The 15,128-nt window shown below is 50.7% G+C and overlaps 6 protein-coding genes across 6 annotated transcripts; 4 read left to right on the top strand and 2 right to left on the bottom strand.

Moving 5' to 3' along the window:
* Positions 1 to 1,156: 1,156 nt before the first annotated feature.
* M436DRAFT_67186 (uncharacterized protein) lies at positions 1,157 to 3,133 on the bottom strand (the record flags this gene model as incomplete). Its single annotated transcript, XM_013568271.1, has 1 exon — positions 1,157 to 3,133. The coding sequence occupies one exon, from the start codon at positions 3,131 to 3,133 to the stop codon at positions 1,157 to 1,159; it is 1,977 nt and encodes a 658-aa protein (XP_013423725.1).
* A 1,696-nt stretch (positions 3,134 to 4,829) lies between these two features.
* On the bottom strand, positions 4,830 to 6,536 carry M436DRAFT_23347 (DnaJ-domain-containing protein; the record flags this gene model as incomplete). The annotated part of the gene is made up of 1 exon (XM_013568156.1): positions 4,830 to 6,536. A coding segment is annotated over one exon (1,707 nt), but the record flags the coding sequence as incomplete, so codon positions are not given.
* A 344-nt stretch (positions 6,537 to 6,880) lies between these two features.
* M436DRAFT_76060 (P-loop containing nucleoside triphosphate hydrolase protein) lies at positions 6,881 to 10,594 on the top strand (the record flags this gene model as incomplete). The annotated part of the gene is made up of 6 exons (XM_013568322.1): positions 6,881 to 8,706; positions 8,761 to 8,854; positions 8,909 to 9,168; positions 9,220 to 9,883; positions 9,949 to 10,032; positions 10,091 to 10,594. 6 exons carry the CDS (start codon positions 6,881 to 6,883, stop codon positions 10,592 to 10,594), a joined length of 3,432 nt encoding a protein of 1,143 aa, XP_013423776.1.
* A 561-nt stretch (positions 10,595 to 11,155) lies between these two features.
* M436DRAFT_55813 (YjgF-like protein) lies at positions 11,156 to 11,599 on the top strand (the record flags this gene model as incomplete). Its single annotated transcript, XM_013568203.1, has 2 exons — positions 11,156 to 11,356; positions 11,444 to 11,599. 2 exons carry the CDS (start codon positions 11,156 to 11,158, stop codon positions 11,597 to 11,599), a joined length of 357 nt encoding a protein of 118 aa, XP_013423657.1.
* Positions 11,600 to 12,091: 492 nt separating this feature from the next.
* On the top strand, positions 12,092 to 13,441 carry M436DRAFT_85399 (uncharacterized protein; the record flags this gene model as incomplete). The annotated part of the gene is made up of 1 exon (XM_013568321.1): positions 12,092 to 13,441. The coding sequence occupies one exon, from the start codon at positions 12,092 to 12,094 to the stop codon at positions 13,439 to 13,441; it is 1,350 nt and encodes a 449-aa protein (XP_013423775.1).
* Positions 13,442 to 13,738: 297 nt separating this feature from the next.
* On the top strand, positions 13,739 to 14,664 carry M436DRAFT_85398 (glutathione transferase omega-1; the record flags this gene model as incomplete). The annotated part of the gene is made up of 3 exons (XM_013568320.1): positions 13,739 to 13,921; positions 13,972 to 14,368; positions 14,429 to 14,664. 3 exons carry the CDS (start codon positions 13,739 to 13,741, stop codon positions 14,662 to 14,664), a joined length of 816 nt encoding a protein of 271 aa, XP_013423774.1.
* Positions 14,665 to 15,128: the final 464 nt, after the last annotated feature.

Below are 15,128 nucleotides of genomic sequence, written 5' to 3'. Positions count from 1 at the left end.
CAGCAGCAGCTGGGGACGAGGGTTGTATGACTGGGGCAGAGGTGACTGACGCGACTTCCTCCTCTTCTTGTTCATCCTCAGCGTCCTCCTCAGCCTCGGCGTCATCTTCATCGATGTCGTCTTCGGTTTGCTCCTGGATGGGCGGAACGTCGCTGCCTTGTTGGTGTTTGATGTTGAGGTAGGTATCGTCGGCGCCGGATCTTTCGTGTGTGACACGAGCGGATAACAGGTCGGGCATAAAGCTGGACTCGACATCCATGAGTTTTCTCCTCATTTCGCGCTCATCGTAGACGTCGCTGTGGGCGTTGGTGACACCAAGGAGGCTCGGGTCGGTGGACATGGGTAACGGCGGAAGGTCTGAGTCGTCTTGATCGTACAAATCGTCATGCGAAGGGGAGGGTGCATTGTGATGATCTTGGTCGTCGTGGTCCGAGTAGTCGTAGTCTTCAGCGTGGCCCGAGTCATGGTCGCTGGCGGAGTGGTATGCGGGGAGGTCCCGGGTGGATTGTTTACTTGTTTGTTGATGTCGTGGCTGGTGAGTGGACAGGTCGGACTGGTCTGAGTCGTCTGCATGGCCGCTGGCGCGTACGGCCAGAGTCGCGGGCGAACTCATCTCCTAGTCAATCCGGTTGGCGAGTTCGAGGTAGGCGTCGCTGCCTGATCGCAGATAACTCAGGTAGGCCCATGGATGGAGCATCAAGTTGGCTGAAACGTCTGTCAAGCAACTGCTGAAAAGGCCGGGGCTAGCTTGGAACCTTGCCGCTGCACTTGCTGAATGCGGTCACTGCTGTTTCTGTCCCCACTACGGTTATTTGATAGGATGATACTAGTGATGATAGGTCGACTTAGGGATGCGAGTTTACATCTAGCTATGTTTCTATCACACAATACGGCAGGCACGAGTTGATGGTTGACGGAAATCTTTTGTCTGCACCTGCCTGTTCTGCCGCGACGCTTACACTTGCCGAATGCGCCAGCCAACTGGGCCCAACTCTCCACCCACGATCTGCAGGGTTCAACTCTCCTCCCACATAAACCTCCGGCTTCGGTTACAAACGATACATATCACGAGATAGACACGATGCGATACGTCAAAACTCAAGTACTGCGATTCATCTAGACTGGTAGTCACAGGTATGCCACCAAGCCGCTCCCTCTAGTTCTTCTGCAGCAGAGAGCGCAGCGCGAATGCACTCCTCTCAAACATCAGGCGGTCTGCTGCGCATTGCGACACCAATGCTTGCTCTCTCTTCACCAGCTCCTCCATTCCCTTGTTGGCTTTCTGGAGCTGCTCACGAAAATCGTTGTCTTCTTGTTTGGCCCCATCCAATGCGCGTCTCAGATCCTTCACCTCCCTCTCCAGCTCTCGTCGCCGACTGGCTGCTTCACTCATGTCCTGCTTGTGTCCAGCTTCGCTGTCTTGCGCTTCTTGACACAATTCTTCCATGGTCGCTTCGGCCTCATCCATGTCTCTGCCAAGCTGCAGTTTTTCTTCCTTGACCTCTTCAAGCTCCTCAGACATGGTGCGGAGGCTCTGCTCCAGGCGCTCTATCTCCTCGTTTGCTTCCCTCATCTCATGAGCGTGGCTGATCTCGAGGTCTTGGTATGCATCCGCCATCTTTTCGCACATCTGGTCCCTCTCGTGGTATAGCTCGTCCTTTTCCTGACACATGGCGTCCATCTCAGCCTCGAGATCGCAAACCTGTTCCTCATTGAGCGCATTGTCTGCCTCGTGCTCCTGCTTGGCAAGCTCGAGCTTCTGCTCGTACGAATCTCTGACTTCGGCGAGTTGTTGCTCGTGTTGACGCTGAAGCTCCTCCTTGGCACTAGCCATCTCTTGCTCTTTCTGTTCCAGCTCTTCGACTTCGACTTCGGCTTTTGCAAGCTGGTTGCGAGTATGGAGGTGCGCACCATGATCCTCTGCTTCCTTCGCCAGTGCTCTCTTCAGCTTGTCTTCGAGCCAACGGAGGTTTACATGTAGCTTGGCCGCCTCAATGTCGTGCACTTTGTTGGTCGTCTCGAGTGTCTTCTCGCATGCGACCTTCATGTCTTCGGCTTTCTTGATCTGCTCAGAAAGAGTATCTGCGGCTTCAACAAAGAGGTTGGCATGTCTGACGGCGTCCTGGTGGCGATTTTCTTCGCTCTCTTCCAAGGCTTTACGAACCACATGGTATTCCTGCTTGAACTTGAGCTTCAACCTTTCGTATCTGTTATAGTGCTCGAGTTTCAAAGTGTCCACCTCCTTGCAGCGTTTGCTCTCAAGCTCGCACTCGAGTTTGCGAGCCTCTTGTGCGCAGATCTTGATCTTCTCCTCGAGTTCACAGATACGGGAGCTCATGCGATCGCACTGGTGCCGAGTCACTGCTGCTGTGGCACTGGCGCTCGCGGTGCGTTCGCGCTCTGTGGCGGATTCGGCCTGGTGTTGACGTTCGGTCTCCTCCAACTGCTTGCGGTACATCATCTCAAGACGGTGACAGTATTCCAGAGTTTCTTGTTTGCAATCTTCAAGTTGCTTTTGGACTTCTGCGAGGCGGATGCCTTCTTCAGTGCAGTCGTCAAAGTGTTCATCCTCGTTATCGTCGAGGTTGATCTGTTGGTCCTGCTCATCAGTGTCGTTGTCAAGGCCCTTCCCTGTATCGGTGTTGTCATCAAGGCGCTGTTCCTCATCCTCGCCATGGGTTTTGTTTCTGTCACCGTCGCTTGTTGTGTCTTCGTCGGCCTTGCGCTCTTCGTCGACCTCTTCTTGGGAGACGCTCTGAAGAGGCGAACTGTCACACACATCACTGACAACAGACCAGACATCGTCTTGATTCTCGTCGATCGAGATGGCCTCGCTCTGGGTCACGCTAGCAGTTTTGACGGTCCACTCGTTCACACATGAATCTGACCTGCAACATTCGGCCAAATCAGATATGTCGGTTGGGAACCTATCCTCAACACACTCCTTGAGTGTGGTCACGAGGTCCTTGCTTTCTTCGACGACAGACAGCGGATACTCGAAAGTCTTTCCACACTCGAGTGTACGACTGTTGAAGTCGGTAAGGTATGCGTTGAAGGCTTCGGGGTTGAGGTTACACAGCTCGCAAGATGCGAGACATCTGCTCCACTGTGCTTCTTGGACTGAAGTAGCCATATTTGATCTTGTGTAGCTGAATATAGGTTTGATGTAGAGGTAAGGGCTTGATGTAGAGGCTGAAAAGTACAAAGTAAGAAGATTTTGTCTATCTCTTCTTTGGTGGCGAAAAAGGTAGATGAAGAAGAAAAGAAGGAGAAACAGAAAACTCATCCTAAATCTTGTACCCTTTCGAGTCATCAGGATTACTCATACATTCGTGGCCTTTTTGCAAATACCTTTTTTGGCATATTCATCGCAATCTTGCTCGTTTGTGAGGTGGAAATAGGCATTGCTATGATTAGTGCTATGCTTGGCAGGGAGGCCACGAGGTAAGCACGTGGCCGATGATGGGGTCATGCTTCTTTATAAGTTGGTCGTGTAAGCATATGATATATAAGATTGTATTGATATCTTAAGTTGAGCAGAGGTTGTTATGGTCCTTGATGTGTGTTGACTTTGCCCTTAGTATGTAGTGTTGTATGATGAAACCATCAATGACCCTTAAAGACACGATAGCTTTTGTTCATAGAAGCCTGACTTAGCTCACATACGTAGCAAAGACCGATAGATCATGAGTGGTAGCATCAAGACAAGCAGTCAACCCCGAGTAACAAGAGAAGGGCAAAGGAAGAATTGCACAAACGTCAATGTTGTGCACAAGGTTCAGTCGTGGCAAGAAAAGTTCAATTTCATGATTAAAAATCTCTATCTGCTGCTTTCGAGTTCGGAAACACGGAATGATGGAGCTCGATCATTGTGTTGTACAGACAGACCCATCTTCTCGACTGCAAATAAAGAGAAAGGAGGCAAAAGATATTCTCAGTAAGAATCGTGATATCTGTCTGTTCATCTTCGATCGTTGTCCTGGGCTGTACATGATATGATCGTAGATTTCTCTTTGCCATGGTTGTACAAGTTTTGTGTCAGGGATTCCGCGATCGACCCCTGTCCTGGATCATGTTGACACAATCCAACTGAAGGCGTATAAACGACTTATGTAACAGCATCCGACATACTTGAGGTGCATGAGTGCAAATTTAGATCAAACACTTCTTTGGCTCTTTGTACTTACTGTTGGTTCAATGTCAAGCTGTTGAAGTCTATACTACAGCTGGAGCCACGTCGACTTTCGACTTTCACAACAAAGGTACCAATTGGCTGATCGGAAGCATATCTATCCGTGAAGCATGTCTCGCAGACTATCACCAGACATCCATAGCGGTCGGGTCTAGGACTTTGAATACTTTGGGCCCTCGCAGAGTTCATGACTTGAACCATGCGACGAGGGTGCAGAGGGGACTTCAGCCGGTGGATATTGGTCAGAGGTTGAGAGCGAAAAAGGTGGATGGTCCGGAGTCCACCGTAAAGGACAGTCCTCATCGACTGTCTGTGACGTTTGAGATGGGACCGCATGATTGGTCCGCTGTGTGTTCCATGAAACGCCTCTCGTCGAGAATAAGGACCCTGTTGGACCTCTCATGTTCCAAGTCTGTGTGTCTGAGACCTGTCTGGATCACAGGACCTGTAAGATCCTAAACAAGGACATTCGCATCGATCGGATAGCTGAACATCTGGTACGAGCGGCATGTAGATTTATCCAAGCATGATCTATCATACATCGGAAGATGGAGTTCCGCTTACGGCCGTAGATGCTGACAAGCACCAAGAGGGGAGCGGTTTACGCAATGCATGTGACTGCAAGCTATCTCTTGCTTTTCTTACCCTTTGTACCGCTACCAGACGTAACACTCTTGAGGGCAGCATGTTTGGGAAACTCCTTGATATGCTGGTGTAACTTTGTCTTGGACGAGAATGTGCCTTCGCAAGCTGCACACTTGAAGTTGTTTTCGTCCTGCTCTGCGGACACGGCCGCTGCGGCTGCAGCTCTCTTTGCTCTTTTCTGGGCGGCTTTTCCCTTTTTCGGTGCTTGTGTCGAAGGCGTTGTGTGTGATTCTTGATCTCCGTCGTGATTTGTTGCAGATACCGGTTTTGAGTGAGGATCTTGGGTAAGGCGGGCTTTGACTTGTGATGCAGGGGCATACTCATCGTCTGAGGAGTCAATTGGGTCTGCAGATTGCTCAGGTAGCTGTTGACTAGCTTCCGCACTTTTGGTCGATGGTGTGTCGGCTTCGTCTCCAGACTCAGACAACTCTTCGTCCAGAGTGAGATTGTTGATGTTGGCAGCGGCGTCATCGTCCATGACAGAGTACTGGTCTTCCGTCAAAGGCTCATTCTCTTGCAGGGGCTCGTCCTCCATCATAGGGTATTGGTCTTCGGGTAGAGGTTCGTAATCTTCTGTATCAAGTGGTGTGGCATCTCCACTTGTTGGTTCACTGTCCAGATTCAAGTTCGCGTTCTCTTTTTGCATCTTCTTCCTCAACGCGTGAACAGCCTTCTGGTGTTTCTTGCTCTTTTCATGTGCATCCCATTGCTTCTCGCTTTTGAAGGTCTTTTTGCATGCGACACACTCAAAGACTTCCTCGACCTCAGACTCACTGTCCTCGATGACGCCTTCATGCTCGTCTTTGGTTATGGTTTGAGCCCATTCTGGGATGGCAGAGTCTTCGGTGTTGACCTGATTGGCAGCTCTTGCTCTGGCGGCCTGGGCAGTGGCGGCGTCTCGAAGAACCTTTTGGCGTTCGGCTTCTGTCTGGGTGTTTGGTATGTATCGTGGATCACGCTTGCGGACAAAGGCGACAAGAGCGCGGACCGAGTCGTTGAATTCGCGAATACCCTGTTCGCGGAAACGCTGATTTTCTTTCTCCATCATTCTGCGGTAGCGACGGTCGGGTGCCTCAGACAAGCGATATTTGTCGCACCAGGCGAAGGACTTGCGGGTGCTGAAGGACAGCCAGATGGCATAGAAAGACTTGGGTACATCGTCGTAGGAGTCGTCTTTGTGACCGAAAGATGGATAGTCAGGCAGATCAAGGTTCTCCCAGTGAGCGGCGGCTTCCTCCTCCTTGGCCAGCTGGTCGAAGGTCTCACGAAGGAAACCAAAGAAGCCTGAGGGAGCATCGGTGAACTCGACACCGCTGTTGAACTTTCGTAGCATGCGAGCCAGATCTTCGGCACTGGTCATCTTCACATTGCCATACTCATACTCGCCCCCACCTGCACCACCAGTGGTAGGATCGTCGCCTCTCAAGATCTGAGTTTCGTGTGAATCGTACCAAGCTCTTTCTTGAGGATCCGAGAGAACCTCGTAGGCCGACTGAACTTCAGCGAACATTGCGGTGGCGGATTCGACGTTTCCATAGTTGCGGTCGGGATGTAGCTCGAGAGCCTTGCGACGGTAGGCCTTTTTGATTTCGTCTTCGGTAGCATCACGTTCGATACCAAGGAGGGTGTAGTAGCCCGTCTTCTGTGCCTCGGGGGCTGCTTCTTGAGCACCGCTCGTCGACGACTGTCCAGCACCCATGATCCGGCTTCACTCCGCTCCGACTCGACAGAGAAACAGATACGCGACTTTTTTCGTGATGGCCGAGACACAGCAGCAATCCGAGGTGCATGTGCATGCCAAGCTTTGATAGGTAGATAAGATGATCTTATCTGGAGCTTTCCCAGAAAACGTCTTGGCACCCATCAACGCGTCGGTCGCGCCTGCCTGGCCGCGGTTTCATGCGCGTCGTCCGGCTGGCGCAGCGAAGCGAATGAGCGGATAGTCGCTTCACGTTTTTGCTTGGACCAAGTCGACTCTGCCATTGAGCTCAACTCGCCAGCTCGCTTACTCTCACTCGGCTACGCTCTGGAACGTAAACAACCATGGCGAACAAGCGACGACACGGTCCTGACGACGACGACGACGACGACCAAGACGACCATGATGATCCCTCTCCGCCATCTTCTCCTAAGCGTCCGCGAGTCAACGGCCAACGTGCAGAGAGCATTGCTATAGACAACGATGAGGTCGACGGAAACTACACCTACCAGTACCACAGCCATGTCAACGACGACTACACTCTCCAACTCGATGTCTCGTCCGACGAAGCAGACGATCCAGACCATGAACTCCGCGCTACCCAGCGTGTCCAGCAACACTACCAGCGGAACACCGAGAACAAGGCTGCCGAGCAAGGTGTCATTGAAGAGGTCTACATGGAGAACTTCATGTGTCACGGCAAGCTTCGTATCCAGCTTGGTCCTCTGATCAACTTCATCATTGGTCATAACGGGAGTGGAAAGAGTGCCATCCTCACAGCTCTCACCATCTGCTTGGGTGTCAAAGCTGCTCAGACGAACCGCGCTGGCAGTCTCAAGAACTTCATCAAGACCGGCGAAGACCAGGCTCACGTCGCTGTCAAGATCAAGAACGACGGTGATATGGCCTACCAGCCCAACGACTACGGCAAGTCAATCATCGTCGAGAGACACTTCACTCAGACTGGAAGTGGTTTCAAGATCAAGAACGCTCAAGGCAAGACCATGTCGACAAAGCGAGCCGAACTTGAGAACATCGTCGACTTCTTTGCTCTGCAGCTCGATAACCCCATGAACGTCTTGTCCCAGGACAAGGCGAGAGAATTTCTCAGCGGCTCTTCTCCCTACGACAAGTACAGATTCTTCATCAAGGGCACTCAACTCGAACAACTCGACAGCGACTATCGCATCCTCGAAGATCAGCTGAACGATATCGAGTACAAGGCTGAAATTCAAGAGACTGATATTGGAGTTCTCGGCACAAAGGCAAGAGCTGCCAGGGAGAAGAAAGAGTTGGCCGACCGCAATGCCACCATGGTGGAGAAGCTTAATCAGTTGCGCTGGCAGCACGCCTGGGCTCAGGTCGAGGAGCAGGAACGCGAGCTCGAGAAGTTCGACGAACAGATCCGCCAGGCTGAAAACAAGATCCTCATGCAGCAGGCAAAAGCTGACCAAGCCAGCCAGCTTTATGACGAGTCCAACACCACACGCGAAGCAAACGCCAGTGTCATCGTCGATCTTCAAGAACAGTTGGGCCCTTTACAAGACAACTACGCCGAGGTCAAGAGCATCTTCGATACCAACAAGCAAGAGATGATAGAGAAGAAGCACGAACAAAGGAGCATCAAGACGGACATCAACAACAACAAGGCAACAATGGCGCAACTGGAGGCCAAGATACAGGCCGAGAGGACCAGGATCGAAAACGCCAACGGTCCTGCCCATGCTCAAAAGGTGGATGATTTGGAAGATGCTCGTACACGATTGCAAGAGCACAAGGAAACTGAACAACAGCATGCTGCCCAGAAGGCGCAAATCGAGAACAATGTCAACGAGGCTCAGAACGACCTCAGGACCGCTCGTGGGCGTGACCTGGAAGACAAGAGAAAGGATGTTCAGGCCGCAAACAACATGCTGGAGCGACTGCGACAGGACCAAGGTCAACAGGCCAGAGCTTATCCACCACAGATCCACAATGCTCTTCGACAGATCAAGAGCGAACGCGGTTTTATATCACCGCCAATAGGACCCATGGGCATGCACGTTCGGTTACTCAAGCCTGAATGGGGTTCGATCGTCGAGTCCACATGTGGTAGACAACTGAATTCCTTTGTTGTCAGTAACAACCAGGACTCACGACTGTTATCTAGGATCCTGAAGCAACAAAACTGGTGAGTCAAATTCTATGGAGCCTGGTAATGTCCTCGAAGCTGACAAAGCTATAGCAATTCGGATATCATCATCAACAATGGGCGCCACATTGACACTTCGCAGAACGAGCCTGATCAGAACCTTGAGACAATGCTTCGAGTGTTGGAGGTACGCCATCCTCTTCTATACGGTTCTAGTGTAAGGAAGCTGACTGCTGGTCAGATTGACAACGATGCAGTTCGCAACTGCCTCATTATTAACCAGGGTATCGATCAGACTGTGCTCATCCCTGACAGGGAGACTGCCAACCGATTTGCTCAAACAAATCCGCGCAACGTCAGAGCGACTGTCACCCATCATGAATCCAAACGTGGGCAGGGTATCCGCTACCAGGTGACCAGAAGTGGCGGTATCTCTCTGGGTCCTGTGCATGCATGGACCGGACAGATGCGCATGAAGACTAGTCTAGAAGCGCAGTTAAAGTGAGTCTCGATCCTTGTAACGTTACACGATATGGCTGACCAAGTGTGCAGTATGCAACAGGAGAACCTGAACAACGCCAGACGAGATCTCCAAGAAGCCGAGAACAATGTGCGAACTGTAGAAGCCGCTCTCACCCGCGCCAAACAGGCTAAAGTTCGCTTCGAAAGAGAAGCAAAGAATATTCGTGAGCAGAGGCAATCTTGCGAAGATCGAATCGAACAGCTACAGGGCGAACTCGATGCCGACGCTGCCAACGACACAGGCGCACTAGACGAGTTGCATGCACAATACAATGAGGCCGAGCAGAATCTCCAAGCCGCCAACGACACGATGATGGACTCCATCAACGCGTTGGACAAATCAGGCGAAGAGAACAGTCTGATCAAGCAGCAGCTCGATGCTGCCACCAAAGAGGTCGAAGAAGCCCAGGCGCGACTTACCAAAGCCCAAAAACGGCTGGACGATAAGGATACTCAACGTGTGTTGGCGCTCCGGAAGAAGAATGAAGCCCTCGAAATGGTCGATCTTGCTCAACATGAAAAAGCAGGTCTCGAAGAGCAGCGTGTTGAACAAAAGGCAATTGTCGACGAGTACGAGACAGAAGCCTCCAAAGTTTGTCGCAGAATCACCGTAGATGCTGGCAATACGGTTGAATCACTTGACAAGAAACTCGAGAAGCTCGAGGAGGAGAACACGCGCTACCAAAATAGGCAAGTAAAACAATTGCACAGACTCCGAAACAGCGGCTGACATGAAGCAGTATTGGTGGTAGTCGCGAGGAGATCATCAAGGCCTTCACTATCGCACATAGAGCTTTCCTCACTGCCCAACGAAAGCTGAGCAGACAAAAAGACACGACAAAGGTAGGCCAACGTGCGATTCGCCTAGAGAGTCGGTGCGAGACTAACATACATGTCACAGAAACTCAAGCAGGCGCTCATACATCGCAAGCATCGCTGGAGAAAGTTCCGCAAGCATATCACGACGAGAGCAAGAATCACCTTTGGCTACCTCTTATCCGAACGCAACTTCCGTGGACGCCTTTTGGTCGACCATACGGAAAAGATGTTGGACATCAGTGTTGAACCCGATATCTCGAAGAACAGCGACAAAGGCCGTCAATCCAAGACTCTTTCTGGTGGAGAAAAGTCATTCTCGACAATCTGTCTGCTGCTTTCTATCTGGGAGGCCATGGGATCGCCCATTCGCTGTCTTGATGAGTTCGATGTCTTCATGGACAGTGCGAACAGAGAGATCAGCATGAAGATGATGATTCAGGCTGCTCGTAGGTCTGTTGGCAGGCAGTTCATCCTCATTACGCCGCAAGCTATGGGCAAGTATACCGAAGGTGTGCAAGACGTTAGCGTGCACAAGATGGCAGATCCAGAGCGCGGTCAGACGACTTTGAACTTCACCGCTGCTTAAGGGATCGTTAATACACGAAGCGACGGATCATTCAATTAGCGTGTGCATATAGCTAGGCGCTGGGAGGAGTTCTACTGATGATGACGACAAAAAGTCGCTTTTTCAATGATACATAAATTCTGATCAGATTGCCATTATGGTAGTTCTCAAGCAGTTTTCTACAATTGTTGCTCTGCTGCTGCGCAGCGAGAGCTTTTGATGTGATGAAACGCGGGACAGTCGCACCTCGAACGAAGCTGCAAACTGTCTGCCTACTCACACCTCTCTTCCTGCCACAACTTTAATTATAACACTTTTCTGCCATTCGACAACAAGTTCTGTACCATCCACAGTTGATCGATAACACCAAACTTCCTTCCACGTCACAGTCATGAACACCCTCGCAAGGACCGCCCGCAGAAACGCCACCTCCATCCTCCACACCCGCCTCCCCACCAGCTGCACCTCCATCGCCAGAAAATCGACACTGACCCAAGTGCTTTCTGACAAGACTGCTCAGCGTAATACTTTTCTCTTTTCCTAACATCAGGGCTCTCCAGCCTTGTGGGTGTACTATTACTGATGTACGTCATAGCTACTGGACCTCACTCTCAAGCTATCAAAGCCAATGGCTTTGTATTTCTCTCTGCACAGATTCCTGCTGATAGAGAAGGCAAGTTGATCAGTGGAGGTGTCAAAGCACAAGCAGAAAAGATGATTGAGAACACGAAGATGGTGTTGGAAGAGGCGGGGAGTGGATTGGAAGGCGTTGTTAAAGTTAATGTGAGTCTCTAGACCTCCAGAAGTTGTGAAGTGGAGAGCGAAGAGAGAGTTGAGAGAGCACATTTGCTAATGATGTGGTTGCAACAGTTGTCGGTCAAGGATTTCCATATGGTGGAGGAGATTGATGAGGTTTTTGGAAAGAGGTTCTTTCAGAAGCCTGCGAGAACTGTGCAACAGGTTGTGTTTATGGAGAAAGGGGCGGATATGATGATGGATTGTGTTGCTGTGGTTAACAAGGAGTAGGAGACTTGGACTATGAATCAACGAGATGCTATATCTACTGTACGAGACTAGTATACACCAACGCTTCTGCCTATTGGAGTGTCGTGCTAGTGCTGACTTATAAGCAATCGAAATACTTTGGTCAGAAAAAAAGATAGGCGAGAGAGTCAGGGTGGTACTTCAGTCATGATTAGAGTTCAATACAGCGGCGCGGATCAACAAATCCCCGCGTTTCTTTCATCTCCCTCGACTCGCGCGCCACAGCCATCAGAGGACCAGCATTCGAGCACGTGAACCGTTGCCAGGAGCGCAATTTTTTTGTATGCCCTCAACCTCTTTGTTTTATGTCATGATACACTTCGTCCCGACAAGATCCCTGGAAGATTGACACACACTTTCGCTGGACACTGGCGTCGATTCTGGAAGCCACTATATCTCAACATGCACTGAAGATCTCTCTGCGCCTGGACCAACCGCACCCTTTTATCTGCACGACGATAGTCATCAGCCACCATGAAGTACGGTCATGAATACGCGGAGCTGCTGGCTAGCGAAGGATTCCCCGAGGAATGGGTTTCTTCTGCTATCTCATACCGTCTGCTCAAGAAGTCGATCAAAAAGGTTCAGCAAGAACTAAGTGCCCTCGGCTTGGACGCTTCAACACTACAACATCTGCAAAGCGAATTTGGTGTAGAGGCTCCTGGAGACAGAACTAGCTCAAATTTTGTCCCGGAACTGTGGGTCGCTGTCGACGGCGACAGTGGAGAGTTTCTGGATGCACATCTCACAAAAGAGACAAAGGAATACTTTCTCCGGTTGGCTCAGAACAACGACACACTGAGCGAGCCTGACAACCGTGACAGTTACATCTCACACGGAACCGATGGATCTTCAATATCCGAGCATGACCAGTGCGACGCTTCGGTCCATGCATCATCAGCTGACAATGGCGCTCAGTGGGCCCATGTCCATCTGCATACAGCGGCAAACTTCTTCAACCTCCTCGACCCAAAATTGGCACAACTGGATGTGATTCAGCACGAAGAAGAAAAGCGCCTCGAAACAGAGATTGTAGAGCTCAGCACTGAAGTCACAGCACTCACCGAACCTGCTCATCTGAAGAAGGGCAAATTCAAGTCTAGATCGGACGTCACCATCTGGCGCGAGATCCTTGCCTTGTACGTGCAACATGCTATCTTCTTTTCGCCCTACGAAAGAGATCGCGGCTCACGCAGCTTCGAGAAAGCAAAATCGCATCTCGAGCTCTTCTCCAAGGACCTGGTAGATCAAGGGCTTGTCAAGAAGTTCAAGGAAAAGTCGAGCAGACATGCCTTTGATCACTTTGTAGCTATCAACCTCGATATTCTCAAAGCCATGCGCTTCCAAGAACTCAACATGGAAGCCGTACGCAAGATTCTCAAGAAGTTCGACAAGCGGACTGCGTTGGGAGCAGCAAAGTCTTACCAGAGCGAGGCGTACAGTGGTCTTTTTGCCAAATCAGTCGCAACCGATATGTGCGCGGCGATGTCTCAGCAAGTGGTCACGATTGTGCCTCAGCTCGATGACTACAGTTGTCCCGTTTGCTGCGATGTTGCATGGAGACCCATCCGACTCGAATGCTGCAATACGGTGTTTTGCATCCGCTGTATGATTGAGTTGCAGAAGTCCAAGGCAAAGTGTCCGATGTGCAGATCTACTTCGGTCATCACTGCTGATTCCGGGTCTATTGATCAGCAGCGAGCGGAGTATTTGGTCAAGTACTTTCCGCACGAAGTCAAGGAGAAGCAGAAGGCGAATGAGCTTGCTGTTGCTATAGACAAGTATGGTCCTGAGTTCAAGAAGGGGCCTTGTTGTGTGATGTGAGAGAAAGCCTTCGACTCTCGATGACCAACAACAACCAGGACAAGAGATTCCGATATCAGACGAGTATCATGCTCGATACCTCCAGTAAACAACGCATATGTTTCGCGGTTGAGATGATCTCGACTTGCACGGCTCGGATGGAAGACCATCAAATCGACCCCGCGATTGCGTCATCTGTGCGTGGTATGCTTGCATCTCGTCACACGCTGTTCTTACCCTCTAAGACAACCTTCAATGTTAGGAAGCTTTGTACGCGCAACAAACAAAATCACCAAGAACTCGTCAAGAATCAGCAAGATGTCAAACAAATCCCACCCGGACGCGGATCTGTTCCCACACGCTACAGGTCTTGCTCAGAAGACAGTTGAAGAGCATCAGGCAGAGCAGCCGTTGAAGTTATACGCTGGATGGTTCTGTCCTTTTGTCGGCCGTGCTTGGACGGTCTTGCAAGAGAAGAACATCCCATACCAGTACATTGAGGTGAGTAGTACCCCTTATGCACGATTGTTCAAGGCTGATCAGCGATCAAGGTCAATCCATACCACAAGCCAGAATCATTGTTGAAGCTCAACCCTCGGGGTCTGGTTCCTACACTCCAGTACGACAACAAACCTCTCTACGAAAGCACCGTCATTTGCGAATTCCTCGAAGAAGCCTTCCCCGACCATGGACCCAAACTATTGTCGGACGACCCATACGAGCGTGCTCGCACTCGCATTTGGACTGATTACTGCACGTCGAGAATCATTCCTGCTTTCCATCGATTCTTGCAGTTCCAGCCAATGTCAGACACCAAAGGCCTTGAGGAGGTGAGAAAGGAGTTTTTGGGCCACCTCAAGGAGTTTACGAAGGAGATGAATTCTGAGGGGCCGTACTTCTCCGGCAAAGATGTTGGTCTAATCGATTTGATCGTTGCGCCATGGGCAAGTACGTACCTATCATGCCGTCTCTACGATTCACGCGTAATACTGATGACACATCTTCCAGTTCGTCTCTGGGTCTTCGACCACTACAAGAACGGTCTCAATATCCCCAGAGAAGGTGAAGACAGTGCAGTCTGGTCACGCTTCGACAAGTGGCTCAAAGCAATTGAGAACCGCCCTTCCGTGCGCGAAACCACCAGCGAGCAGGAAAAGTATCTCAGCATTTACCAGAAGTATGCCGATGATAAGGCGCAGAGTGAGTTAGCAAAGGCGACGCGTAAAGGTCGTGGTGTGCCTTAGACAGCGACCGGTCCGTAAAAGAAATCCGAACGAAGTCCGACTCGAACAGGCAGATTGGGTGGAGCACCTGCATACAGACTCTTTTCACGTCCGACGGTTAGCGTGGTGTAGCGCGGCAATCCACCTTCCTGCATAACAAGGGTATGCGACCAATGGTAATGCTTACCAAACTGGTTATAAGCAATGTTCAAAGCTCACACTAACCGTCGGACGTGGGAACAGTCTGTATGCTAGGAAAATATCAGGAGGTGTTACTCACAAGCAATGGCAACGGGTTTATCATTTAGAAGATGCTGCCCCATCACCTTATCTCTGTATCGGCAGCCGCTGCCGTCTATAGGCGGGCGAGGGGAATGATCGACACTGTCCGACCCCAGACCCCAACAACAAGTCACCTCACGATAGGTCAATTCCATCCATACTATCTTGCAGCGCACCGAACGGCGAAACACAATCGCACCTTC

The sequence above is a fragment of the Aureobasidium namibiae genome (genome assembly GCF_000721765.1).
Source record: "Aureobasidium namibiae CBS 147.97 unplaced genomic scaffold scaffold_20, whole genome shotgun sequence".
Lineage (NCBI taxonomy): Eukaryota > Fungi > Ascomycota > Dothideomycetes > Dothideales > Saccotheciaceae > Aureobasidium > Aureobasidium namibiae.
Note: the sequence above shows the minus strand (reverse complement) of the source record. Positions and strands in the feature narration are given on the sequence as shown.